Source organism: Pleurodeles waltl, chromosome 3_1 (genome assembly GCF_031143425.1).
Source record: "Pleurodeles waltl isolate 20211129_DDA chromosome 3_1, aPleWal1.hap1.20221129, whole genome shotgun sequence".
Classification (NCBI taxonomy): Eukaryota; Metazoa; Chordata; class Amphibia; order Caudata; family Salamandridae; genus Pleurodeles; species Pleurodeles waltl.
The window spans coordinates 1925353293-1925379702 of NC_090440.1; the positions used below are offsets into that span (position 1 = coordinate 1925353293).

The 26410-nt window shown below is 42.3% G+C and overlaps 1 protein-coding gene across 1 annotated transcript in view; it reads left to right on the forward strand.

Moving 5' to 3' along the window:
- Positions 1–26410, forward strand: part of LOC138285788 (solute carrier family 13 member 2-like) — a 266384-nt gene that overhangs the window by 174310 nt on the left and 65664 nt on the right. The window contains exons 5-8 of the mRNA XM_069226166.1: positions 22–211; positions 3605–3727; positions 19275–19493; positions 21375–21475. Coding sequence (XP_069082267.1) covers positions 22–211; positions 3605–3727; positions 19275–19493; positions 21375–21475 — 633 coding nt within the window. The remainder of the gene's footprint in view (positions 1–21; positions 212–3604; positions 3728–19274; positions 19494–21374; positions 21476–26410) is intronic.

Below are 26410 nucleotides of genomic sequence, written 5' to 3' on the forward strand. Positions count from 1 at the left end.
CTCGTTGCTTTTTCTCTTCAGGCAATGGTTACATCAGCAGCAATGATAAAGGAGTGGTACTGTCAGAAGAGGAGAACCGTCTGAAGGAGGAGAACCACCTGAAGCTCTGCAAGGGCATGAGTCTGTGCGTGTGCTACTCTGCGAGCATTGGAGGCATTGCCACGCTCACGGGCACTACACCCAACCTGGTGCTAAAAGGACAGATGGACGAGTAAGTGGTGAAACTACCTGTGTAATGGAAAGCATTCTGCAGTGTTTCCCAAAGGCAGTAGCAGATGTATGAGGTGCCTCCCCATTGGGAGGATATACAGCATTCTTTGGATGAAAAGTAAAGTAGAAACACCGGCAATCCTGCGTCCTCATGTACCCCCGCACTGCTCAGATGTAATTACATTAGGAGGGAACAATAGTAAAGTCATTCCTTTGCTCTTGTTATCAATTGTGTATATTATAAGATTCTATTCACCACTCATTATGTTCCTAAGAACATCAGAGTGTTTTATAAAATTGAAGAAAACAAGAAACAGAAGTGTATCCATGCATGAAACCTCACAACCAAACAATCATGTACTAATGCAATGGATCCCTAGAAGTGAAAGTCTTTGAATCTCTGCAAATTCGTTGAGTGGACCAGCTTTAGAAGGTAAGACTCTGTATCCTGGGGCCACCCAGCCCATAGCATCCCCTGAGCCAACCAGCTTTACAATTGCAAGGCTCTGGATCACATCTTATGCCATCATGGTTTCCAATCGTAGGGGTGAAAGGCTCTGCATCACTATGCCCATTCTAGCGGTCAACCAGCTCTAGTGGTGTGAGGCTTTGGAACCATGTTAGCCCCATGACATCCACGGCAACAGCTGAAAGGTAAGCACAAATATGGGTGCTGGTGGTTGTTAGACCTGGCATCCTTGGGGTGGTCTCCCCTGTCTTATTTGCCTCTGCATCCTATGGTTTGACTGTGTGCTGGACTCTATTTTTGCTGTTTTTGGTACTCTGGGCACCTTACCACTGATGACCAGTGCTAAAGTGCAAGTTCTCCTGTGTATAGTGTATGTGTAATTGGCTTTTCCATGATTGGCATATTTGATTTACTGGTACATCCCTAGTAAAGTGCACTAGGTTTGCCTAGGGCCTGTAAATCAAATGCTACTAGTGGGCTTGCAACCTTGATTGTGCCACCCACATGAGTAGCCCTGTAAACATGTCTCAGACCTGCCACTGCAGTGCCTGTGTGTGCAGTCTTGCACTGCCAATTCGACCTGCCCAAACCTTCCCTTTTTATACATGTAGGGCACCCCTAAAGTAGGCCCTAGGTAGCCCCACGGGTAGGGTGCAGTGTATGTTAAAGGTAGGACATGTACTGATGTGTTTTACATATCCTAAGTGAAATACTGCCAAATTCGGATTTCACTGTTGCAAGGCCTATCTCTCTCATAGGTTAACATGGGGGCTGCCTTTAAATATCCTTAAAATTTAGCTTCCCTTTAAGAGCAGATAGAGATATGGAATTTGGGTTCTCTGAACTCACAATTTAAAACTACATATTTTAGTAAAGGTGGTTTTTAGATTGTTAGTTTCAAAATGGCACTTTTAGAAAGTGGGCATTTTCTTGCTTAAACAATTCTGTGACTCTGCCTGATTGTGTATTCCCTGTCTGGGTCAGATTGACCGTTGGGCTGTTTGCGAATCCCCTAAAGACAGTGACACAATGGGAGCTGGGGTGTAGCCTGCATATCCTGATGAGCCATTTGAGCTAGAGTGAAGGGAGGAGTGGTCACTTACACCTGAATGGGCTGAGCCTGCCCTCACACAAAGTCTCCGACCCACTGGTGTGTGTCTGGGGCTAGGCCTGGGCAAGGCAGGATCACATGAACAACAGAGACTTTCCTTTGAAGTTTGTCTACTTCAAAGGCAGAAAGGGGTATAAGTAGTGGACCCAAACCCCCAGATTTTTAAATCACTTCTGGAACCAAGAGGAACCTCTGCCTAGGAGAAGAGCTGAGGAGATTTGCTGCCCCTGCCTGTGTTTCCTATAGTTGCTGCTTCTGCCTGTGAAAGGGGACAAAGACTGGACTTTGTGGTATTTTCCTGCTTGAGAAGAATCTCCAAGGGCTTGTATTGCACTTGCCTCCTGTGTTGAAGTCTCAGGGCCTTCAAAGACTTCCTGTGCCAGCACCTGGACTCTCTGCTGAGACTCCTGCCCTCCCAAGTGGTGCCCTATCCAGTCCCTGGGCCCTTGAAAGGTGAAGCTGGTAGAAAAAGGATGGAAATCCATGCTCAGGAAGCTGTGAGGGAAAGAAATTGACGCACCACCTGCAACGTGGCTGAAAAACAATGCGCCATTTGCTTCGCAGCTGAATTTGATGACGCCACCTGCATCAAGGCTGGAAGAGCGATGCATTGTGGCTGGAGAAACTAAGCAACATCCGCTTGCGGCTGCTGATAATGACGGAAACCCCAAGCAGCACGGTTTTGCATTACTGTGCAACCGAATTTCTCACGCATCTTCTCTGGGCGCCAAAGTCATTGTGAACCTTCACGGATCTGAGATGCCCAGTCTGGAAATTGACACATCACTATCTTGGGGAGAAACACAACGCATCGCCTACCCGACCAGAGAAGAAATGACATGCGGCCTCACTTGCGAGTAAGGAATCAACACATCGCTGACTTTTCTGATCCACGCTCGCCAGTGCGGCTTTATTTTTTATGCAAACCAAGTAAAATCAACGTTTCCATTGTTTTCTACGGAGTAAGATTCTTTTTACATTGAAAATTCATATCTTGACTTGTGTATGTTGGATTTTTGTTGTTTTGGTCTTGTTTGAGTTAGATAAATATTGCCTATTTTTCTAAACTGGTGTGATGCCCATTTAGTAGTGTTTTCACTGTATTACTGTATGTGTTGGTACAAATACTTTACACATTGCCTTTGAGATAAACCTGACAGCTTGTGCCAAGCTACCTAGGGGGTGAGCAGGGGTTGTCTGAGGAGCGTAACTCCCTTACCCTGACTAGAGTGAGGGTCCCTGCTTGGACAGAGTGCAAACTGACTGTCAGCCAGAGACCCTATTTCTAACAGTGGTCTGCACACAATTAACATTTTACGATGAAATAACTCAGATCGTAAGTTTGTAATTTCTTAGCTTTCTTCACCCAATTTCTGAATGTAACATAATGCCTTGTTCCAAGATATGTACAGGTTAAATTCAGTTGTAGTTTATGCTGTTGGTTTAGAGTCTCATATAGATTTTTCAATCCAAAGTTCAACAATTGTGTGGTGCCCTTCTTCTATTCATATCCCACTTGGTGTTATCTTCTAAAGTGAGTGCATTCCAAAATTGATGTTTTCCTGCAATGATACTGCTGATGCATGTTTCGCTCCAGGTTGTGGGATATAATGAGTTTTCTCAAGGCAGATCACTAAGATCAGGGAAAGGAGAGAGATGGAAATGCACCCTAAAATATATACATTTGAATAGAAAGCTATCACAGAACCAACAAGCAACAAGTATTTGATATAATCTCAATACCTTGTGGTTATGAGTTGTACTGGATAATTGCATACCTGTATGTTTTATGTCTTTTTTGTTTTTGTTTGCAGGCTGTTCCCAGATAATAATAATGTGATTAACTTTGCCTCCTGGTTCGGGTTTGCATTTCCCACCATGCTTGTGCTGCTTGCATTCTCCTACCTCTGGCTTCAGATTACGTTCCTGGGTTTCAAGTAAGTAAATAATGCAAACACCAAGACACAAAACCACATGGGAGTCACTTTTATCAATTCTGGAGCAAGTAAATAAAGTATAGATATTCTGCCTCACGGAAGACCAAGCAATAAAATAAATATCCTACAGTCGGGTTATAGTACCATCAACAGGGTGCAGTAGACCCTACTTGTAAATACAACTGTAAAAACATCAGGTCAGATAGCATATGTGTCTGGTGCTCCTGGTGTTTTTGCATCCAATTTACAGGTCTGGGCTAAATGTGTGGCATAATGCACACAACCAGCAATTTTGCCCACTGCTAGTAACCTGCCGCTGGGCAACTCCAAATTCATGATGATAACCAAAATCTTCCAGTTCCTCTTCCTGCAAGTCTGCTTTAAAACCCTATTCCCTGAAGTGTTCTCCATTGATTCACAGGAATAAAGTGCAGGAGGTTAATGACATCACCAGGTCCTTGTCCTCCACCTATTTGACTCTTGGAAGCCAGTGCTAGAACCAGGGGCGGCTCCTTTGCAATGGCGAAGGAGAGTGGCACCCCAGGCTGAGCCAGCAGCAGAAAAATAAAACAATAGTTCACTATTGTTTTATATTTCTGCCACTGGCTCAGCCAGCAGGGAGGGGTGGGTCTGGGCCACAGGAGGGGGAAGGAGGAATGGAGTTTACCTAAGTGCACATGTAAGTTTGGGCCACGTCTCTGGCCAGCCAAACACACATGTCCACTTAGGTTTCTCCAGCTTGGCTGTGTTAAAAAAAATGACGCAAATACGTCACTAAAAATGTATATATATGGGCCTTGGTGTCTGAATTGTACGCCCATGTTCAGTGAATCTGATCTGCCCCTAATTGTCTGACTTCTTCTGTTAAATGTATGCCTGTCATCTTAACTTCGTAATTAATTTGTGTTTTAAACATGTTATCTTGTATGTCCTTTTCTGATTATATATTTATAATCGAATAAAGTTTATTCATTCTTAATTCTTAATTGTACATTTTTTACATTTAAAACCACTGAAAACTATTAAATTGTCTTTAAATCGCTATTTTACATTACAGGTTTCCAGGTTGTCATAGGTTTAATTTTAATATCAGATCTGTCAGCAGTGCCAGGTCAGAAATAACATGTTAACAATCTGTTAACTTCTCTGCACCAGTATTTGTGCCCTCATCTCTTTCACAGCAAGGCCTAGTTGGTAAAGATGCCTTGATGATAAATACGTTTTAATGTTAAACGGGGTTTGACGACTGGAAGCTATTACTCCAATACAGTCCTGTCGTGTTCGTTAACTACGCATACACAAAGAGAGCAATGGACATCTTATGAAAGTTAGTATATTCACATTTTAATAGTAAAAGAACCCTGCTCTTTCGCTATTGTACCTTAGTTTCTGCTTCTGGGTATGTCCCACAATAGCCCATCAGATAAAATGTTTCTGTTGTTGTTTTCTGCTGTCTTTCCCTTTTTATCAAAGCCAGCCACCCAATCCTCTGTCACTTCCAGCTCCTCCTAGATAACAAACCACCCTCTGCACAGCTTGAGTCATGTATAGTACCCCACCCATCTCTCTCAGAGCCGCTGGGTCATAGTAGGCAGTTACAGTGCTTAATTTGTAAATAAAAACGTGCCGGTCCCCAAAGCTCTCCTCTGAAACACGCGGCTGCTGCAATTAAATTTGCGAACACGGAGTACTGATGCAGCGTAATTGTGAAGGCATCTCGGGCCTCTTTAATTCTTTTACAACCAATCCCTGGCCCTTCAGCTCACTCTTACAGCTTTCGGCTCTCTCCCTTTGTGTAACTTTTTCTTTTATCTCTTCCTCCGTCTTTCCCATATGAACGTTTTGCTCGCAGTAAATGCTTGAGGCAGAAAAATAAGTGCCGGTGCCAGGCACCGGAAACAACCAACTCAAATTAAGCACTGAGGCAGCAGCGCTATTAATGAACTACGCTTTCAGGGGCATATTTATACTCTGTTTGCACCGGAATTGCGTCGTTTTTTTTTATGCAAATCCGACGCAAAGCTAACTCCATATTTATACTTTGGCGTTAGACCCGTCTAGCGCCAAAGATCTTGGAGTTTGCGTCATTTTTTAGCGTGGACACCTACCTTGCGTTAATGAGATGCAAGATAGGCATTCCCGTCTAAAAAATGACTCCAAGGCATGTGCGCCTTATTTAAACTCCCGTGCAAAAATGACGCACGGGAGTGGGCGGGTAAAAAAAAATGACGTCCAGCCGCTTTTGCGTAATTTTTTAACGCCTGGTCAGGGCAGGCGTTAAGGGACCTGTGGGCTCGGAAGGAGCCCAGAGGTGCCCTACCATGCCCCCAGGGACACCCCCTGCCACCCTTGCCCACCCCAGGAGGACGCCCAAGGATGGAGGGAGCCATCCCAGGGAACTTAAGGTAAGTTCAGGTAAGTATATATATATATTTTTTTTTGTGGCATAGGGGGGCCTGATTTGTGCCCCCCTACATGCCACTATGCCCAATGACCATGCCCAGGGGACATAAGTCCCCTGGGCATGGCCATTGGGCAAGGGGGCATGACTCCTGTCTTTGCTAAGACAGGAGTCATGTCAATGGAGGGTAGGAGTCAAAAAAAATGGCGCAAATCGGGTTGAGGCAGATTTTTTGCCTCAGACCGACTTGCCCCATTTTTTGACGCCCAAGCTCCATTTTCCCCTACGCCGGCGCTGCCTGGTGTGGGTCATTTTTTTTTACGCACACCAGTCAGCTCCGCCGGCTAACGTCATTCCATAAATAAGGCGCCCGCATGGCGCTTTGGAATGGCGTTAGCCGGCGTTAAAATTTTTGACGCACAACTGCGTTGGCGCAGTTGTGCGTCAAAAAGTATAAATATGGCCCTCAGTGTTTTAAGCAGGGCAGACTCAACGACAGGATGGATGGTCTGTCTCGTATTTAGCCGCTGGAATTCTTTAGCTCCTATTCTGTACTTGATTTCTGACCACTAACCCTTCTGTAAAGCACTCAAGAATTGGCTTTTTTTCACCAGATATGCAAGCCTTATCAGTATGATCCCTCGGTTCGAGGATACCGAGCCTATTGGGTGATGGTCGTGCTCTAATTTCATTAAATTACAATACTGTCCATCTTTACTTAGTCCTGCGTCTTATATATTGATCTGATAATGACTGCTCCACACTTTCCAAAAACTCTCTCTGGAAATAATTCAGTGACAGCTGTTTTAGTGTAAAAGGTCATTTATTAGGACAGGATTGCATAAGCAACAATAAACATTCACTTTTAAACGTAACCGTAACTTTAATAACGCCCTCCCTTTAACATCTCCTCGCTCATCCTTCCCCTTCAAACCCTTATTTTGTTTCCATTCCCCTACGCACTCCCCTTTTCCTTTCATGTCCCATTTGGTTCATGCGTACCCCCACTCAGAGTCTTCACCTGCTTGTTTATTCCCTGGAAGGGTGGCCAAGCCCGCATCTGACTCACCACCCTCCCCCATCTACTTGCCCTCTCACTCCTGCAACCTGCCCTAACTGACGACTGCCCTCCCCCTCTTGATACTCGGCTCTAACTTCCATCCTTCCAATCTCCCTTCTAATTGCCGGGTGGGTGGGAGGCCAAACTAACCGCGCGATGGGCAGCGCGGAAAGAGGCCGGTCCCTCCACCCCCAACCCCTTTTATTCCCATCCCTTAAACCCACCCCCACTTACCTTTCCCCCAATCACTGTCCCTCGCCGTCACTTCCTTCCCGAAATGGCCTGCTGGAAGACTAGAGCGTTGCTCCGGCCTCCCGCGGGCCCCTCCATCGGGAAATAATTCAGTGACAGCTGTTTTAGTGTAAAAGGTCATTTATTAGGACAGGATTGCATAATCAACAATAACCACTCACTTTTAAACGTAACCGTAACTTTAATAACGCCCTCCCTTTAACATCTCCTCGCTCATCCTTCCCCTTCAAACCCTTATTTCGTTTCCATTCCCCTACGCACTCCCCTTTTCCTTTCATGCCCCATTTGGTTCGTGCGTACCCCCACTCAGAGCCTTCACCTGCTTGTTTATTCCCTGGAAGGGTGGCCAAGCCCGCATCTGACTCACCACCCTCCCCCATCTACTGCCAACCAGCACAAACCCATTTGGCGTTTTGCTGCCCCACCCCCTCCAATGCCACGCTACTGCAGCCAGAACTTCTAATCTTTTGTTTGTAATCCACAATTTCTCTCCCCACAACTCCTCAACCAGCAGTCTCAGATCTGTCAGATAGTATGCATTTCCCAGTGTGGACAGGTGAACACCATTGTCTCTGAATAGTGCTACCTCCTGCTCTGTGATGTTCTCATGTTTCAGTATTTTTATCCCTTGCGCCCAGCAAAAAATCCTCATCGCTCTGTTAAGCTTCCTTCGAGCCCGCTCTATGGCTCCATACTTTACTGCCCCTCTCCACACTCTATGGGGAACAAATTTTGTCCACACCAAGCATGTACCATGCAGTTTTTGCTTAAGAATCTCCAAGTCTCTCTGCATGTGCTGCAGTAGTGTGAGTCCTGATAATTTCACCAGGTCATTCCCTCCCAAATGGATGATTAACAAATCCGGACATCCCCAGTTCAATAAGTTAGCAGTGATGAAAGGAAGCAGGTTACCCCACCGTATGCCGCTCTTTCCCCACCATAGCACCTCGTGCCGCCTGCTGGATAGTCCCAGGGCCCGACCATATATCTGTTTCTCCGCGAACTTCGCTGCCCAGTGGACAAATGAATAGCCGACCAGCCATGTAACTGTGTTGCCCTGCGATGGACCCAACGCATCTCCTGAAATGGAAAAATAACTGTAACATGTGTTTTAAATATCAAACCCCCCGCGCCCAAAAACCCTTACAGCTGTCCCTCCTCACATCTCAGGGTCTAAAGTATCGTTCACAACATCTTGATCTCCATCGGCCTATCGCCCTGATCTTTGCCCAGTCCCAACCCAAATGTGCTGTGGCTGCCCCAATCCTGAACGAATGCGTGCCAAAATCCCTGGCCCGGCGGCCCACGTGGCCCAACGCCATCATCAATACTCGTAAAAGCTGAAAACTCGTGAGCTTGGACCCTGATCTATGCACGAAAACCCCGGCTTCCCTGTTCGACATACATGAGGATTGAAACTTGCTGCATTCCGTAACTGGGCAGGCCAACACGTTGCCCCCTTTCTCTAACCATACCCACTTTCCCTTGCCTATCTGGTCGGTTTGCGATCGTCTAAGCCAAATCCCCAATCGATCGCCGTGCACGCACACCTCCCTGTAGCGTATCCCAACCGCTGCCCCAACACCCAACAACTCTGACACTCTAAAAGCTCCAAAAAACATCCACACCATGCATAAGCGGAAAAGTGCTAGCTCATATTCATCTGCGCAACATACCGGCAGTACGTGTAACAATTCCAGCAACAAATCAAAATCGATGGGTTCCCTGGCCGCTCTACCCTCTACCGCTCTGATTCTGCCCCAACCTTTTAACATTCTTCCCAAAAGATAGTTTCTTGCCGGGTCGTGATCAAAAAACAATTTTCCATAAAAAGATACACCTGCCAGTTTTCCCCCGATAGTGGCTGCTGATAAACCTTTCTGAATCATGCACAGCACGAATCGCAACGCCCGATGCTCTAGCTGCTTATCACTCTGTCCCCAAAAATGTCCTGCAAACCGCTCAAAAAACTGAAAATCCAACCAGGCCAGCCGGTAACTTCGCCGAGTGGATTCCGCTAAAGACATCTCCACCAGCCCTGTGATCATCATGCCCCCCATTCCCAAATGTCTGCCGGGACCGATGTCTTGGTCTGTTTTGCTCCTGGCGCCAGGTTGCGGAAACGCTGCCACTGTGAACGAGACAGGGAATCCGCAATCTCATTGAAAACTCCTGGTATATGGACAGCTTTAAAGATCACATTCAAAGATAAGCACTGCAACATAAATCGGCGCAACAAACGCAAAACCCTCAAATCCCTCGCGTTCTGTCTGTTCACCAGCTCCACGACAGCCATGTTGTCGATTCTGAATAAGACTGTCCTATTTGCTAACTCGTATTCACATACTGCCATGGCCACCAGAAGGGGAAAAAATTCCAGGAAAGCAATACTCCTCCCTTGTTGTAACCAAAGTGCTGGCCACGCCTCTGCGCACCATCTGCCATCCCAGAAAATCCCAAAACCATGTGCTCCTGCCGCATCCGAAAATATCTGCACCTACCATACTGTCTCTTCCTCACAGAACCACATGGATACCCCATAGAATTGTTTCAGAAATGTTTCCCACACCCTAACATCCTCTCTGAGTCCCATTGACACTCTTATTCTGTGGTGTGGCAAAACTGCGCCTGACATGGACAACCCTAATCGCCTGCAAAAAGTCCTCCCTCCCCTGACTGCCCTACAAGCAAAATTAAGGTACCCCAACAGCTTCTGGGCTGTTCGCAAATCGATTTTTCGTGCCTCCTTCACCATGACCAAGAAAACCAGCATCTCTGTTACTTTCTGTGCCGGTAATCTGGCCGTCATTGTACTGGAGTCTAACTCAATACCCAGAAAGGTGAGAACCGATGAGGGGCCTTCGGTCTTTTCGGGTGCCAATGGCACTCCCATCTGATGTGTCATGTCCTGAAAATTTGTCAGAGCCTTCCGGCACTCCCCCGAATCCTTTCTTCCTACAAAAAGGAAATCGTCCAAATAATGGGTCACCGCATAATGCCCACTGCTCTTGACAAAGACCCACTGCATGAAGGTGCTAAAGGCTTCGAACAAGGCGCATGAAATCGCGCAACCCATGGGCAGGTCCCTGTCCACATAGATTGCGACTTCAAACTGCATTCCCAGCAAATCAAAGTCCCCTTGGTGTATCGGCAATAGCCTGAAAGCTGATTGTATATCGCATTTTGCCAGTTCTGCCCCATAGCCACACACCCTGACCAATTTAATAGCATCGTCCACCGATGCATACACCACTCTGCTGTCTTCTGCTGCAATGAAATCGTTAACAGATGTGCCCTCTGGCCATGAGAGGTGATGGATCAACCTGAACTCACCCGGGGCCTTCTTCGGCACGACTCCCACGACTCCCAATGGGGAGATCATCAAATTCTGACTCGGCCACTCATAAAATGGGCCCGCAATTCTGCCCAATGACAGTTCTTTGTCCAGCTTTTTCTTTACCACCTGTGGTAGTTCCTTCGCAGACCGCAAATTGTCTGCCCAGCGCATCCCCCGTGGGCCTTGGTAGCTGACCCTGAAACCTTCCTGAAAACCTTCTGCTAACTTCAAAGCAGCTGCCCTATCCGGGTACATGTGCAGCCATGGTAATATAAAATCTTACCTAACAGGCGTACGCCCCCTTTGGAGCAGGAGCGCCCTGTGTGCCTCTGCCTTTTGTAGCCCTCCATTGCTCGGAGGGACTGGAAAGTGAAAAACATTGTGTGACCGGGTGACGGCCCCCACACTTGGAGCAGTCGTGTTTAAATTTACAAGGATGTCTGGAGCAGAAACCTTTGTTGAAATTCCAGCCCGCTCCTGTCGTGCTAGGTGTTGTTTTTAGTCCCACACCCACAAACGTATCGAACTACTGTAGCTGTTACTCACAAGTCTTCCATTTTTGGCACAATATCCTTTCAGGTGACTGTCACCCACACAAATGTAACAAATGTGTCTTTATCCTCCCCCTTATTTGGTTAGTCATGTTGGTCGAAATAGCTTTAGGCCTGGTCATTTTTTTCAGAATAGAAAATTCCAAAAATAGACCCGCATGATATTTAGGTTTAAACAGGATTTCTCACACTAGTGCTTAATGTGTCATGGCGTCTCCCTAAATCAAGATCCTTCTTGTCCAAAAATACGTTAGGGTTACTATGCATGTATCTGAAACCATAACACGTATACCCCCCTGCACATGTAAGGTGTACCTATTGCGAGTTCATCTGCACCCATCAGCGCACCTGCCAAGCCCAAGCCTATGCATTCTACTTCTTTCAAAATCGATCTGCATCCAGCAGTAAGCACAGGCTTTATTTTGTCACTCCTGTAGTTCCTTCTAGTAATGTTAAACTGGATAGTCTCGTAGTGCTACCAAAGACCTTGAAGCTCCTGAGACACAATTATAAATCCATACATTACTTCTCTCAGATCTAAATCTCTCAGTTGAGATGTCTGACAGGCCTGATCTTTACCACCACCAACAATATCACCCAAATGGATTTGTGTTATTATTCATACTCCTTCTATGGTTAAGCACAGCTTAGAAACCTTAGAACCTCATACTAGATTGTAATCTGGACTTGGATTACTGTGACTTTGTTGATAGAGAAGTCAGTCTCAGACATTGCTTTAAAGGTCCCATATGGATACCATATTAAGTTTGTTAACTGTCCTAAATGCTCTGATGATGTTGTTGCAGTAATTTAGTTCTATTTCAGTGTCTCTATTTATGCATTAAACCAACTGAGCAATAAGAAATATCTATACCCGGCCATTATTATTAGTTTTAATCACTCTTTGAAAGGGATACTGGTTTACTGACCTCCTGGAGCGAAGAGCTTTTGCCTTTCTTAGTGGTGTTGATCCCCCATATCTACTTAAATACCAACAATTTGGTTCTCAGGTGATTTTAATGTTCATGCTTATGATATTTTAGGAGATTCGTCACATAAGCTTCTATGCGCTTGCTCAGCTATGCACCTTTAGTCAACTGGTTTGAAGGTTCACCCATTCAACTGGTCGTATCATTGACCTCATTTTTACTCACCCTTCCTTAATCCACTTTATTTAACTATTAGATTTTACCTGGTTGCCATTTCCTTTACAATTTATGATTCAGAGCCCAATTGTAATTGAACCTATCTTGCTTTGTCTGCTCAGCCTTTGTGTTGCCCCTGGTCCAAACTAGACCTTCCTACTTTTATTTCTGTTTTTCACAGAACAAGGCATACTCCACACAGAGATTGAATCACCAACCTGGACGTCTTTCACAACCAGATAGTGGAAGTCCCTTAATTCCATCCTCCTACATAAAGTTAACAAAAAACACACAGGGCATCTCCTTCTGCCCCTTGGTACACGAACGAACTAGCCCTAGCTAAAAGCTCATTGAAGGGAAGAGGAGAGCGTCTGTCAATTCAAAGGACAAAGTACTCCATAAATATGAATAACACTTCTATAAAAAATTTGCACAACATACTCTGGAAAAGTACTCCAAGGAGCTAATCAAATCAGCTAAGAACTCTGCCAAAGAAGACCTCTCCTTTGCTCTAACTTTCCAGTTCCTTTTACAACAAAATCACATAGTTTTTAGTTCCTTTCCACTTGACAAGCACATACCTTCACTGGGGCATACCTCCTTTCCCCAATGGCCTGTCAACCCCTAATCTCCTCAGAGAGTACCTTTACTCTGGTCAATCAAGATAAGGTGACTGCCAAGCTCAATGCACTTGATCATTTTGCCTTTGGACCTGTGTCTGATCAAAGTTGCTAAGACAGCTACCCTTTCAGTTGCTCACTACCTGACCTCTCTCTGTGATATTTCTTTGACATCTGCATGGTAGTGGACTTCTGTAAACCACCTTTCAGAATTTCTCTCTTGAAATAGCCCACCTAAGAATCTGCTGTACTATACAATTACTGGCCTATTTCTTCAATGTTATGTGATTGTGGAAAATCTGCATGAACCAGCACCGTCCAAACACATTGAGGAGCATTCACTCTCAAATAATTTTAATTTGAGATTTGTTCCCAATCTGCGTACTGAAACTATATTTATTGCTGCCAGCTGTGACATCCAGATGACTCTAGATGTGGGACAGCCACCGTCTTCAGTTGGATTAACCCACAGTGTTTGATACCATTTCTCAAGACCTCCTTTTGGACAGCCTCACTGACACGGGTGTAAACGGCACAGCTCACAGGTCTATACTTTTTTTATAAGGATGCTCCCAAGTGGTCCAACTGGTGAGTGTATGATTCACAAAAAAAAACATGAATTATGGGAACACACAGGACTCTTATTTAAGTCATACACTCTGGACCATCTATATGGTCCCACATGATGCTTTTATAAAATGCTTTTATAAAATCTTATGGTTTGGGGTTTATGCCTATGTGAATGATTTAATAATCATCATAAGATCTGAGGGAGATGTTGTGATTCTTCTGGATCAGTTTGAAAAGTGCCTGGATGGTCTGGCTCCTCATATTTGAAGCCATTGTCTCTCTTTTTTAAAACAAAATAATTATTTATCGAGTTTTCAAAGACACCAGAATCCTAACAACAAATAAGCCAAATCTGAACTCTATTAAGTATGAGCAAGGAATATGAGAGACTTTTAATGAAGAAACAGCAGTCTGCAGTGACTCATGTCAGCTCAACTAGTACTTAAGCTATAGAAAAAAACAATGAAAGCTCACACAGTGGAAAAATTATACCCAAGGACATTCTCCTCCTATACCAGAACCAGTACCGTTTGCAACAGTAATGCAGTAATTTGAAAGTAGTGAAGGAGCACTCAGCACTTAGGTATCCAAATTAAACAATTTTAAGCGAGAGATAAAAAGTGGGCGATTGACTCCTGAGGGAAATATTAGTTTAACACCAAGAAATGTTTCTTGTCCAAACCTGCCACTGCTTGCGTCTTTGGGAAGCCTATGGATACTTCTCCATGAGTGGGAAAGTGGAATTGTGTGGGGTGATGCAATGAGGATTTAACACCACTTTTTCAGTCCTAGAGACCATTGTCAGCCCGGACATATTCAAAACGTGAACTGGGTAAATATTCTCCCCTATGAAGTGTCACCAGACTCGCTCAAATATGGGGAGTTGGTTATTTTAATCTGTAGAAGCCTTTTCCACTTTTCTATGTTTTACGAGATGCAAACCAAGAGTGGTTGCAAACTACGCACTCTCATGGGTGGTCAGGATTGGAATGCCATAGGCAACAATGGGAATGCCACCTATCCTGAAGAGGCAAAGTTTATTACACATGATGTTCTTGTAAAGGTTGATATTTGAGTCAGACTCAGACTGGCCCATAAAATGTGTGTTAATCATAGTTCGGTCTCTTAAATCTCCAGCACAGAATTCGACTGATATTAACTTGATAAAGTCAACTGAGGACCAATGCCAACGCAGTAATGTTTTGAAGTAGGGAAACTTCAAAGAAGCTTCTATGTAGACCCTAGCATGAGTATTTGTAGAAGTGCAATCATATAGTCTAAATACCTTTTCTATAAATTCGGCTCATGTGGCCATTAATGGGGAGTTTTTAGTAACCATGGTTTTATCCCAAAATGTGTTTCAAGCATGTAAAAGCGCTGTATATATTTTCAATTTTGTGCAGCTAGAAAACCTTTCTCTGCAGGTTATCACACCCAGAAACGCATTTTAAGTAAGATCACTGCTTTTCTAAGTCCAGATCTAGTAGAAGAATGGGTTGCCACCAAGGAGGAGGCCTAAATTATGTCGGAGGGGTCCATTCAGTTGTGTCAGTCGGTTGATTTTCAGTGGCCCGTGTTATGGTTGCAAAGAGTTAACAATTAGATCATTAGAGTCTTTTTGGGTCGAGCCTGTGTTTTTTTTTTATAACAGTGACAGTCTCTGCATCGATTGATCCACAAAACATATTCCTCTAGTCTTACACAGCTGGATCCCTTCACATTCTTTTGGAAGAGGTAGGACCATCATTGGAATTTGATACATTTTATAGTTCTTTCACAAATTGAAGTTATTGTCTCCTAAAAGATGTATTTATGTTATTGTGTCTCTATAGTTGAGTACATACCCTCTTTAAGCCTCACGACGCTCTGCTTCCATTTAGAATTTAGATACACGTTTGTTTTTCTGTCCACCTTTCATTATAGCTTTGCTCAGATCAGTGAATTGTTCCATTCTGTCTCTCCACCTAATATTAGTAGGAATCAATTTAAGGGATAACATTTCACTCCCTTATTAGAACGCATAACATTGTTCTTCTTGTTCAACAAAATAAATCCATAGTTCGCTACAGACGGTGCACACGTGAACCCCGAATGTGTCTATCAGTCCAGTTCCTAATCATGCAGCTCTGCACAGGTTCTGTTGTCAAGAGAGCCTTTATACTCTCCTATGTAGCATCTGTGCTAATCCCAGAATGAGAGGCGCATTTAGCTGAGATGACTTGGAGAAAGGGGCTATATTAGCTGGACTACTGTCAGCCCATTACAACTTATGGTTGATAGTTATTAATTTTCCCTTCAACGGCCTTACTGCATTTAAATACCGAGACTGAGACATTCTTCTTTGATATACATAATGTACGTGGAAAGTTATTTTAAAACAACCATAACGTTTATTCTGGTTTTCACGGCAACGAAATCAAACTTATTTTGACTCTGCACTTTCAAAATTAATTTATACTTATTAACATTATGTATACAAGCACTGCTTACGAAGCAGTATGAATTTTATGCATTCTTGTGGGGTCGGTAATACTAACATACTGAGTTACAAGCCATAGGCCTTCAATGTGGTTCTTGAATCATGTAGAGTGACTGTTTCAAAATAAATCCACGCATTCTACTTAGATCCTAATTATTAATTGGCCAATAACTGGTGCAATATATACAGCACCCAACAAAATTCAATTTTGCTGGGTCAGAATTTATTGGTTGTAGTAAGTGTCATGAACTTTTCCCCCGAGGAATATCATGCAGATTTTGGTGCTTACTTCACCAAAATCCGCATGCCCTAGTAATTGTCAAGCATGTTTCCCTGGATAAACATCAGCAAGTGCCATTTTGACCTGCTGAAATTTATTCAGGGTGCAATCTTGTTTGGTTCGCCTTCTGTCTGATGAAACATTCACAAGTAGTAAACATTGGGAGGTCCATCTCCAGTATCAGCCTACATCAAGGGGTTCTTCAAGGCGCAATACTCTCACCAACCCTGTTTAACCTTTATCTTAAATCACTATGTGAGATTCTTAGGAGCTCTAAGATGCTGTGCGACCTATCTGATGATGATATCCAGAAATCATTATTCCTTCTAATCTCTTCTAAGAAAGACAACCTTCTTGTGCAAGAGTAGATGGCATCCCTTTCTCAACTTGAGTGCAAAATTGCCTTTGCAGAGAAGCCAAGTTGTTGGCTTCATCTTGGTCAGTCGGCTTAATCTTCAGAGGCAAAGCCCTGCTATCGCTAGGAGCGCTGGTGCCAACAGAGGCTACACTGGGAGATCAGGCATTACATCCCAGAACAGGCCTTAAAATCAGTTGCTCAGATGTTGATTCTCCCCACACTAGACTATTGTCTACTGTCTGGTACCCCATAAGCACATTTACCTCTGCTCAAAGCGGTTCTGTAGAGCAGAACTGCATGACGCTGTCATGGTCTTGTTGCCTGATTTCGTTTTACACTACATTTTGGCCTCAAACATCTAGTCTTCAAAGATTTAGTCTGCCAGTGATAACAACGACCATTTTCACAATGCCTCTGACACAGGAAAGCACCTAGCAGATAGTGCCTTCCAGAAGGAGCCCAAAAGAGGAAAAAAGACCAGTTGGCAAAAATCTTCAAAAACAGTCCACAAATGCTCTATCAAGCTGAGATGACTTGACCCCAGAAAATGTCATGTGGTGAGCTGGAGATAAACTGGACAGATGGATACTGAAATTGCCGTCTTGATCAATGAAACAGAAAAGACAAGGCAGGGAATAGAGGACAACTGGAGTTCAGATGGAATAAGACAAGGGAAACAAGCAAAGGTTCAGGGAGAATCCAGAGTAAAGAATCTGATGAACAACTACTCGAAGAACTGCGATGCAAAGAGTAGAAAAAGACACCACCTTTTATAGGTCAGGAAGCAGTATGTCATGTCATCTTCATATTGATTTGGGAAAGACAATATGTAACTTTGCCGGGCAATGGGCATCTTAAGTTGGGACAGATATCACTTTCTCAAACATCCTCACCAAGGAATCCAAAGGAGGTCAAGCAGACTCATTCTACAGAATGCATTGTCTGCAAAAAGGCCTCACAGAGCAGAATGCTACCTGAGAGGACCGCACCGATTGTCGGCCACTTCCAGGTAGGTTGTAAACAGGAAAGCAGGCAACCTGCTATGCAGAGAAAGAGACACATCTCACCTGAATTAGAAACAGGGCCTCATTACAAGGCTGGCAGTCTTGAGACCAGCAGCCACATTGCAGGCGGTCCGACGGCCACATTATGGCCCTGGCAGTCAGACCTCCAGCGGACCTCCGTCCACACCAGGAACATGGTTTCCAATGAGCTGACGACAATCAGACTTGTGGTCAGCCACGGTGGCGCTGAGTTGAGCGCCACATCGCTGATCATGATTCCTGCTTCTACCAGCCTTTTCATGGCATTGACCTCGCCATGTAAATGCTGGTGGAAAGCCATTGCTGGGGCTAACAGGTGGGCCCCTGGTCTGCACCCTCAGATGGAACACTGTCTGCTACGGCAGAGGAGGAGCCGAGGTAATTGCCGCCTCATGGTTTCCACTGGGCTGACAGGTGGAAAGCTCTGATTTCAGATGTTTCCACTGGTCAGCCCATTGGAAATCTTGTAATGGGGCTGGGGGAAGACCCCCAGCTCCGCAGCAGTCTCCTCCCCACAGGTCTGGCGGTCCGGGTTTCAGACCGCCAGTCACAGAATGAGGCCCACAGTCTCTGCAAAATGAAAGCAGACCTGGTGGCTGACTCACCACAGCGGCATGACAGCAGCGGCCCATTTTGTACTGGTCATGAGAAATCTGACTATATAAAGCCCATCCTGCTAACCCTCCAATGGCTTCCAACTGAGGCTAGCACTTAATTGAAAAGTGCTGCAGCACAGACAAAACCCTAGTACCCCTTTGTCCATCTACCACTTGGACACACAACTTTGTTCGAGAAACACTGAATCCCTCTTCCTGGAGCCTGCCAGCTTCAAACGCAAAAGCTACTTGGACCAAGCATTCTCTGTAAGAACAACAAGAATATGAAACTCCCTTCTTCCACCCCTCCCTATGACACCCTGTCATTCTGTCTCTCACTTCTGAGCATTAGGGAGATGACTGATAGATTCATCCAAGTACCACGTCACCTTAAATGAACCTAAGTCTAAGTGTTTTTGATCCTACAAATAAATTAATGGAATCAAACCCAAATTGCTTCCCTGATATTTCTTAGCCTGGGTAAACATTAATGCCCATTCTACAAGTTGGGTGTTACATTTTGATGTTTATTAGTACAATAATGTAAGGTAATGACATTTGTATGTCAGTCTCTTGCCGTGCACATGACTGTTGTTCCATGCCTCATTTTGGGCTTCATATTCAAGAGTCACCGAAAAGGTGTTTTTCACCAAGCAGGAGATATCTTATATTTACTAATGGCAATGTCAACTACAGACATGGAAGTTAAGGTTACTTTGTACAACTGTTGTAGTTTATATGAAACGAAGATCCTGATGCCTCCAGATAGACACTGGAAAGTAGTATTTGTAATCACAATTTTTATGTGAATGTTCTCCATAGACTCGCGCCCCTCAAACACCTTATGTCTTGCAGCTTCCGTAAGAACTTTGGTTGTGGAGTGAAACCGGAAGTAAAAGCCAAACAGAAGCGAGCTTATCAAGTGATCCGCATCGAGCACAGGAAACTGGGCTCCATGACCTTTGCAGAGATCTGTGTCCTCATCCTCTTCGTGTTACTGGTGCTGCTGTGGTTCACCAGGGAGCCAGGGTTCATGCCAGGATGGGCCACCATCAGCTTCAACCGCAACAGAGAGTGAGTGTCCATTTCTTGCAAAGTGGGCTACTGTGAAGATGCCAATCAGTGTACATTTTATTCAAAGTGTCAGTCACCCATGTTGTATACCCCAAGAAAGTTTTAAAGCAACAATACAAAGGGTGGATTGAGCTAATCATGTCTCAGAGACCCCAGTGACAAAGAAACATAAGGAAACTTTCACTAATAAAGGCGATTAAACGGCCTTCTGTTACAAATACTCCCAAAGGACTCGGTCTTATACTCATGCTACATTGTTGATACCAGCGAGACAATGAGAGATCTTAGCAGCAAAATGTACATAAAGTTAACTGAGGGCTAGACACATATATTTAAAAGTCTAAACACCACGGGCAATCATTCAGAACTGTCTGCGAAGGAGACATATGCTAAAATTCTCAATAATACAGGCTCAGAGTTCTTATGAAGTAAATGTCATTAACGAAAATATCATATTTTCCCTGAGGTGCTTCTGTGCTAGATCCCCGTGCAGTAGTAAATAAAATGCTGGCACAGTCTGGGCAACTGGTATTACCATATGGCGTTCCCCTTTGTACACTGTGCAAATTAATCCACATGCTACCTGTAGGAATTTACTTGTCCAAAGGACCCAAGACTATTTACTCAGGACCCATGATTTTAAAACGCATGTTCCATTACCACCCAACTTTAGAACATACCTTTTGTATTACAGTATAGGAGAGCTACCTGGAAATTCCAGCAAGCGCAGGCTCTTTCACAACTCTTAGGGCCTCATTACGAGGCTGGTGGACTTCAGACCACCAAACCCGCGGAGGCGGGCTGGACCACTGCTGCTGTGTCGGTCTGACCACCACTTAAAGACCCTGGCGGTCAGATCGCCAGGGTTCTGCCAACACCACCGGGATCCATGATCCCAGTGGCCTGGCAGAGAAGGTAATTGCTGAAAGTCCCAGTGCTGTAGATACATACCTAAAAACTTTATTAAGAATGATATACACTGGGAACTTCCGATATAAGTTTGATGGGTGGAAGTCCAAGCACCCCAGTATTACATCCAGATGTCTCAGTACATGTGACATACAGCTGGACCTTTCAGACTCATATTTGTAATGAAAGACTCAGTACCAAAAGAACACACTGGTTTGTGCCTACAATCCTCAGTACAAGACTGCTACATGAAAGTGCAAATACAACATCCATACACAGGGAAATGTAAGTACTGGGGCATACATCTAGAAATGCTAGCATAATGTTGATAAATGAACATCTCAGTACATCAGCCATACACCCATATTATTTAATACTTAATGTATTTCTTCTGACTCCTCACTCAAGGATCTTTTGGTACCTTTAAAACTTTTCATTTCTTTGCTGATCTGTCTCACCTCTCTTGACTCCCCATGTCCATCTTTTCTCCCGGTTCTGATATCCGTCTCCAGAGTCCTCTAGCGCTTCTTTCCTGATTTATATATTTCTCTTGTCTTCCTGATCTACTCCTGCTCTTCAGTCTTCCTCCTCTTTACCAAAATCCCTCCTTTCCTCTTTTTCCTATGTCTCCACTCCAGGGTCTTTCATCTCAGGCTTCTTATGCTAAATATTGATTCTCCTGAATCCTTCTTTTTGTGTCTCCTTCGCTGTCACCTTTCACCATTATTATATATTTCACTCCCCATTATGCCATCTCTTCTGACTGCTTTCAAATCTCTCCTAACTTAGTAACTCCTCAATACACCTGTCTATTTCCCTAATCTTGGTTTTCCCGCTCTCTTTCCTGACTCTTTCACCTTTTATTTACATCATCTCTCATCACTCCACAGTCTTTCTTCTAAGCCTTAATACATTGTCTCAGTCGTCCATTGAATCATGCTTTTATTGATGTTGCATTTGTCACTCACACAGATACGTCACAGATGCCACTGTTGCCATCTTTATTTCAATCATGATGTTTATCTTCCCTTCGGAAATTCCTACTTCCGCCTACAGGAATTCACTGGAGTCAGGTAAAGTAGATTGCTACTTATGATCCTGATCCCATGATTTTTGAAGTAGCAGGTAAACTAAAGAGCTATAGATGAAGCCTGTTGACAGGGAGATGTTTGTGGCAAAAGCTCTCCATTCCCCATATTGAAAAGCTTCAAAGTAGGCCCTATAAATTAGTTCAGTCAATAAGCAAGCGCTCCTAGCAGAAGCCCTCTATTCCCTGAACTTCATAGCAGCAGGTAACCTAAAGATATATGGAGAGACCTTCAGGTGTATGAGGGTGAGCAGCTTAAAATTGGTCTTTTTAAGATTTTGCCACTATTCTCACAGTTCAAGGCTCCAAGTGGCAGTGGGTAACAGTGCTCTCTATACATGATCAGCCAATCAATCAACCAATAAATCAACCAATCCATCAATCAGTCTACTGGGTAAATTGTTAAAATGACAGCATAATTCTGCCAATAAGGCTATTTTAGGAGTGCTGCACTCACAGAATTACTCATGCCTCAAGTAGTCTTACAGGGGTTGCCTTTCCATGGCACCCCTTTTACCCTTCCGTGTCATTGGTCAAATTAAAAACAACAAACACATACAACAAACAAAAATATCTAACCTAATTTAAATGTTAAGATGAGTGTATAAACATACCTAAAACTTACAACTAAATATAAAATCCATACATTTTTTTAAAACAAAATATAAATGAATATGTCAAAAGTTACCTAAATATTATTATTAATAGTAACAAAAACAATGCAATTGGAAAACATATTTTAAACATATAATTAAAGTAATTAAATTACTAAAATAAATTAAAACATATTTTTCTTATAAAGTAATTTAATTTAAAGTTAAAAAAACAAAATATTGAAAAAAGTTAAAAAATAAAATGAAACAGTAACAAAAATAATTGATTAAACTCCAAGTTAATCTAAAATAGGAAAAGTGTTACATTTTGCATACATCACATTTACTATTCTCACTTCATCATAAGCATGGAAATTGTTGGACTTTGGAGAAGTTAGACTTACAATTCCTACTCAAGCCTAAGCAACAGTAGGAAGGTATTAGACTTCGAGGAGTTATATGTGCTATTCCAAATCCACTCTAAGCAAGTATAGGGAAAATGTTAGACTTTGGAGCATTAGAGTTACTATTCACACTCCATTCTAAGCAACAGAAGGGAAGGTGTTGGGCTTCGGAAGGGTTAGACTTACTATTTCTACTCCAATTTAGGAAACAGTAGGGAAAGTATTAAACTTCAGTGGCATTAAATTGACTATTGCTACTCCATTCTAAGCAACAGTAGGGAAAGTGTTGGGTGTTACATATACCATTCCAAATCATAACCATTTTGTAAAAAATATTAAAATGCCTAGCAAAGCAAAATAAGATTATTAAATCATACTTTAAATAAAAATACATACTATATAAATTGATAAAATACAAAATACAAAACAAGTTATCAAATAAATTAAATACTGAAATTAATTTAAATATATTTAACTGCCCTTCCTACTTTCCAAAAATACTACAAACAACAAAGCAAATAAATGTAAAAGTAATAATAAATATAAAATAAAATTTACAAACACTATTATTACATAAACACATCCAAACATTAATAAATATTTGAAATAAAGCTAATAATTTACATAGTAGCTAATTAATTTAATTAATTTACTTCATTAAAAAATGTAATTAATTACAACTAAACATTTAATAAGATAAAAAATAAATTTATAAAAAACAATTATAACTTCCCACGTACTCCCTACAAATTCAACAACCCACTACTAGAATACACATTAGTAATTAAACTATAAAAAATATACACTAAAATTAACAAGTAAACTTTAAAACATAAAATAACTAAACAATTTACATAATTAATAAATCATTTTTAATTTACAAAACATAATTGCTATTAAAAATATATCAACGATAATTTAATTATCTTTCCAGCCTATTTCCTCACAAACCAACCAACCTGCTGCTACATTATAAATTAATAATTAAAATAAAATATACACTTAAATTGCAAACTATACTTAAAAACAGTACATCAATTATACTTAGAATGATAATTAAAATTAATATACTAAGATATATATAGATATATATATATATATATACATATATATGTACATATATATATATATATATATATGTGTGTACATATATATATATATATATATATATATATTTATATAAAATTAAACTATGTAGTACAACTATATTAAAGTCAACAATATTAAATACAACAATATATTTAAAACAATATTATTTAAAAAAAGATATCCTTAGCTTGGATGTTTTGTTCGATAATATTTATGTAGTGATGATATTCTTTACATGATTTCATGTCACATGATATTTTTGAATCTATATTTGTGTGATTCTCCACACAAGGGGTAAGAGAAAGTTGACTGAAAAGATGGCATTAAATCACACACACAAAAATCAAAGAGCAGAAAAATGCCTGATCTCCATAGGTGGGCAAGACAGGGGGTGTGCCTAAAAGATTATTGCACCCTGTGGGTGAACGTTACAGAGAAAAGGCAAAGTGGTTGCGAAGCAGTGAATGGAGACACCAAGAGAAGGCATGTAGAAGTAGAGAAAAGAGCAAGGAGGGTGTCCCAGATTTCCTCTATGTAATCACATAAGGGAGAGAACAGAGGGTCGGATCCCTGCTAGACTGAAGCAGGAGTGCCACTGACAAATGAAGACACTTATGGAGTTCTACCGCACTACCCCTTACCGATCTATTTCCATGGAGAGTAAAAAAAAAAGGCAAGCTTTTAGTAGTCTGAGAGGACTCTTCATCTGCAGTAGTTGCTCGCATAAGAAAGGTTGAACCAAGACTGTTTTGAAGGTGTAGATGCAACTATACCTCTAGTCATCATCCCACAATAGGCCTTCCATGATGCTTTTTCCAATGAGGACTGTGATAATTCTTCTACCTTTCTATGCAATGTGCTATATAAACTTCTGATGCACTAAAGTTTAGGGGCAGAAGAGTGCTAAATGAAATTGAAAGTGAAAGACTCATTCAGGAAGTGAAAAAAGTTAACTGTGAGATTCTAGAGAACATTGTGAAGGATTGAAGCCAGAAGGGGTCTGCTAAGATGATTTTTCGAGGGAGGTTTCCAGCAGTTGTAACAGCTCTAGTAATCCCTTCCAATGAAGATCTTGTCTGCTTGCTGGACTCCTGAAGGCTGGAAACAAAAACAACAGCGGATGAATTACACGGGCATCTGATCATATGTTAATATCCCATAAGAAGAAAGAAGCCTAGCTGCAGCACAAAGACATCTAATGAAGTCATTGTCATGGAGCAAAGAGTAAGGAAGTTTGGTCACGTCTAAAATGTAAAGCTCCAAAGGGAGTGGGGGACAAATCCAGGTATTGAGACAAAGACAGCCTACACCCTAGCACAAATCGAGCTTTCAATATGTGGTATTCAGGGGAAATTTGAATTCAGACAAGAAGCAGTACACTGTGCACTGAATCGTTTTACTCCCACATACCATCCCAGATAAAGTTCAAACTCAAGACCAAGGATCTTAATGAACTATGACAATGAAGTACAGACAGCAGAGGACAATGGAATGCTTATCCAAAGTCTGGTGAGACCAAGAATTTGTAAGAAGAAATGTGGCCATGATATATTAATATTGACAGGCTTCCCACAATAAAACTGTGGTCTCACTTAAAATAGAGTTCAGCAAGAATGGTCCGGTTGTATTTACTGTTTTTCGCTTTTTTTCGCAATGCATGAGCTGTAGTGAATTAATGACCGACTATTACTGTGAAGCGTTTTTGTTCATTGTTTGACCACGTTGCATACTGCTAATAAATTGCAGCCTTTTACCACCACCTAAAGTCTGTGAGTCGAGTTTGTTGCTTTTGCAACAAATGGTAGCGCATAGAGTAACCATACAGGATCCACTTACCTCGACACCAGAAATTGATGATAGACCAATACAAATAACTGGAAGGCAGTAAAGTTCAAACTCTTTATTCCAGTCACAACAAGAGCCTCATCGTTGACTTGATAATGGACTAGGGGCTCAGGCAGAGTGCCCTCTGCTGAACGTTTAGGATGAAAAACACATTAGGTAAGATGAAAGGGGAAGGGAATGGGAAAGCAAAAAGGGTAAGAAACGATAGAACAAACCTCAAATCCTGGACGTTGCTGTCTTCTGTGCTGTCGAATTATACATTTCTACGCTCACGAAAATCTGGTTATCAGCAGGCAGCATTGTGTTTAAAGCCTGAGGCCTTGTCTTTCCATCCTCAGTGTATTTTAAGCACTGCAATAATACCTGAATGTCACCAATTTAAAGGCTGATTCCTGCTCTGGACATGTGTTTCTTTTTAGTGAATAAAAGGCAAAGCAAAATTGACCTTTCATCGCATAGAATACACATCCACAATGACCTCCACTTTATTTTGGACCAAATTAGTATCATAAGTATCAATTTCTTACTAATATCAAAAGGACGCTATCACAATACAATACAATACAATATAAAAGAAAGGCGATCTTTATTTTGCAAAGCAGTAACACCAAACAAGTACAAATAATGCTCCCAATCCGTAAACTTGCTTTTTGTCTTCTGTGCCCCTCGTATATAGTGAATTTTATCATTCTTATAATTGTGATGCAAATTACAGGTATATTAACCAAAGTTCGTGGCATGAGCGTTCGCGTGGCAGGATGCAAAACGTAGCGCTTGATTAACATGCATTATGAAAGCCTATGAATGTAGTGCAATATTGTGAGTGCCCTGTAAACATTAGTAAATATACCCTCAGGTTTTGATTATTTGCATGAATTCCCCTGAGTCCTAAAGGACAACTTAAAATAGCACTTTACTAGCACATTTCTATACTCCCCAACACATCTGTGAACTTTTCTAAGTAGACAAATTACTATTTACTGGTTTTGA